The sequence below is a fragment of the Propithecus coquereli genome, unplaced genomic scaffold, assembly GCF_000956105.1.
Source record: "Propithecus coquereli isolate 6110/MARCELLA unplaced genomic scaffold, Pcoq_1.0 Scaffold353, whole genome shotgun sequence".
Lineage (NCBI taxonomy): Eukaryota > Metazoa > Chordata > Mammalia > Primates > Indriidae > Propithecus > Propithecus coquereli.
In genome coordinates, this window is record NW_012149208.1 from 1,038,461 (window position 1) to 1,041,180 (window position 2,720).

General features: G+C 36.2%; 1 protein-coding gene across 1 annotated transcript in view; it reads right to left on the bottom strand.

Annotated features, from left to right (window-relative positions):
* Positions 1-2,720, bottom strand: part of SEC24A (SEC24 family member A) — a 92,193-nt gene that overhangs the window by 54,364 nt on the left and 35,109 nt on the right. The window contains exon 8 of the mRNA XM_012651306.1: positions 2,225-2,343. Within this exon, the coding sequence (XP_012506760.1) occupies positions 2,225-2,343 (119 nt within the window). The remainder of the gene's footprint in view (positions 1-2,224; positions 2,344-2,720) is intronic.

The following is a 2,720-nucleotide window of genomic DNA, read 5'->3' on the forward strand; positions in this document are numbered from 1 at the left end:
GGGACTACAAAATCAAGTGAATCAGACAGAATGCTAACCGACCACTTCAGATGAGCCTCTCAGGATTCTCATTTATTCTCGCTTAGGAACTAAATTCCCTTTAGAAGGACTCAAACTGGGATGACAACATGGGTGACAAAGGATTATGAGAAGAATCATGTTTTACATTTTTATATTGTTTTTGAGTATAAAAAATATGGCTTATTATAAAGTTTGTAAAATTAATACCAACAAATAATTTGAAACATCAAATATTTACTTTAGCTGTCATACAAAGATTCTACCATCTATTCTTTAGGCTTCTTCCCATTTTTTCCTTTACAATTCAAAATTTTTCAGTAACAGATTTATTGAGATACAATTCATATATCATAAAATTCACCCTTGCAAAGAGTACAATTCAGACATTTTAAATATATTCAGAGTTGTACAGCCATCACCACTATCTAATTCAAGATCCTTATCATCATCTCAAAAAGAATCCCTGCAACCATTAACAGTCATTCCTCATTTTTCCTCCTCCCAAGTTCCTGGCAACGGCTAATCTACTTTCAGTCCCTATGGATTTGCATATTCTGGATATTTCATATAAAGAGGACCATTCTATATGTAGTCTTTTGTGGTTGGCTTCTATCACTAAGCCTGATGTTTTCAAGATTCATCCATGCTGGCATGCATCAGTGCTTCATTCTTTTTTATTGCCAAATAACATCCACTGTATGGCTATGCCATGTTTTGTTTATCCATTCATCACAAGATCGACATATGAGTTGTTTCCACTTTTGGGGCCATGCTGCTACAAACATTAATGTACAAATTTATGTATGGACATGATTCTTTCAATTTTCTTGAGTATATATTTATTGAGTGGAATTGCTGGGTCATATGGTAACTCTATGTTTAATTTTTGAGGAAATGCCAGACTGTTTTCCACAGAGGCTGCACCATTTCACATTCCCCTAGCAGTGTATGAGAGTTCCAATTTCTCCACATCCTCACCAATACTTGCTATTGTCCAGCTCTTTAATTTTAGCCATCCTAGTTGGTGTCAGGTGACATCTCGTTGTGTTTTTTCATTTGCATTTGCCTGTTGATTCATGATGTAGAGCATCTATTGATGCATTTATCAACCATTTATATAGAGAGTATATTGAATATTATACATTGAATACAGAAATATTTATTCAAATCCTTTATCCACTCTTTTTTTTTGAGACAGAGTCTTACTCCCTCGCCCCAGGTAGAGTGCAGTGTCGTCATCATAGCTCGCAGCAACCTCAAACTCCTGGGCTCAAGTGATCCTCCTGCCTCACCCTCCCCAGTAGCTGGGACTACAGGCACACACCACCCCACCTGGCTAACTTTTGTATTTTTAGTAGAGACCGGGTGTCACTCTTGCTCAGGCTGGTCTCAAACTCCTGAGCTCAAGCAGTCCTCCCACTTCGACCTCCCAGAGTGCTAGGATTACAGGCATTAGCCACTGCGCCCGGCCTCTTTATCCATTTCTACCTATTGTCTTTTTATTGTTAAATTGTAGGAATTCTTTATGTAATCTAGATGTAAATTCCATATCAGATATGATTTCCAAATTTTGGAAACCCATTTTGTGGGTTGTCTTTCCATTTTCTTGATGGTATTCTTTAAAGGACAAAATGCTTGGAGTACAGTGGTGCGATCAGAGCTCACTGCAGCCTTGAACGCCTAGGCTTAAGTGATCTTCCCACCTTAGCCTTCCAAGTAGCTGGGACTACAGGCACACACCACCCTACATGGCTAATTTTTAAATTTTTTGTAGAGGTGGGGGTCTTGCTATTAATATGTTCCCCAGGCTGGTCTCAAACTCCTGGCTTTAAACAATCCTCCCACCTCAGTGTCCCGAAGTGCTGGGATTACAGGTGTGAGTCACCACGTGCAGCCCTCAAATATTTTATGAATAAATAAATGGGAAGAATGGGGAAAAGGCCTAAATTTTATCTGAGTTCTAACATTAATTTGCTTTTGTTACCTTGTTCAGAATTCATATTACCTCCCTAACCCTGTTTCCACTTCCATAAAACGAGAGATTGGACTGAAGACCTCTTAACAATCTTATGATTTTACACTCAAGAATTTCCTCAACATAATAGATTCATACACTATATCCCTAATTTGTCAAATATTCATAAAATATTTCTAACACTGAAAATTCCCAAGGTAGTTCAATAAATATATGACATGTATATACCTTCAATATCTGAAACTATTAGCATCTGTGGTTGAGAGAGACCTTCTTGAAGACTGTAGAAATGGATTGTACTGTCAAATGTTATGAAGCCAATTTTTGTTCTGGTGTTGCCAGGAAGCCTATAAACAAATTCAGAAGAATATTTTATCAAGTTTTCCCACACACATATATACATAAAATATCTCCTAAGAGTTACATGCAAATATCTAATTTAATATGGAAACTGGCCCAACATACACGAATGTTTAAACCACTCAATGTTAATAAGAAAACATATCTGACTCAAAGGGAAAACACTACATATAAGTGAATCAACAAAAACAGCAATCCAAAACCAATTATACCTATTATAAAGTTACCTATAATCATTTACAAAATAGTAGGTAAAAAATACTGGAAAGCATATACAATACTTTGCAGATGATTTTAAGTTATTTTATCAAGAATGCTTCAAAAAACTACCATATACCAACTCAAAAATGTAATATAAATTTGT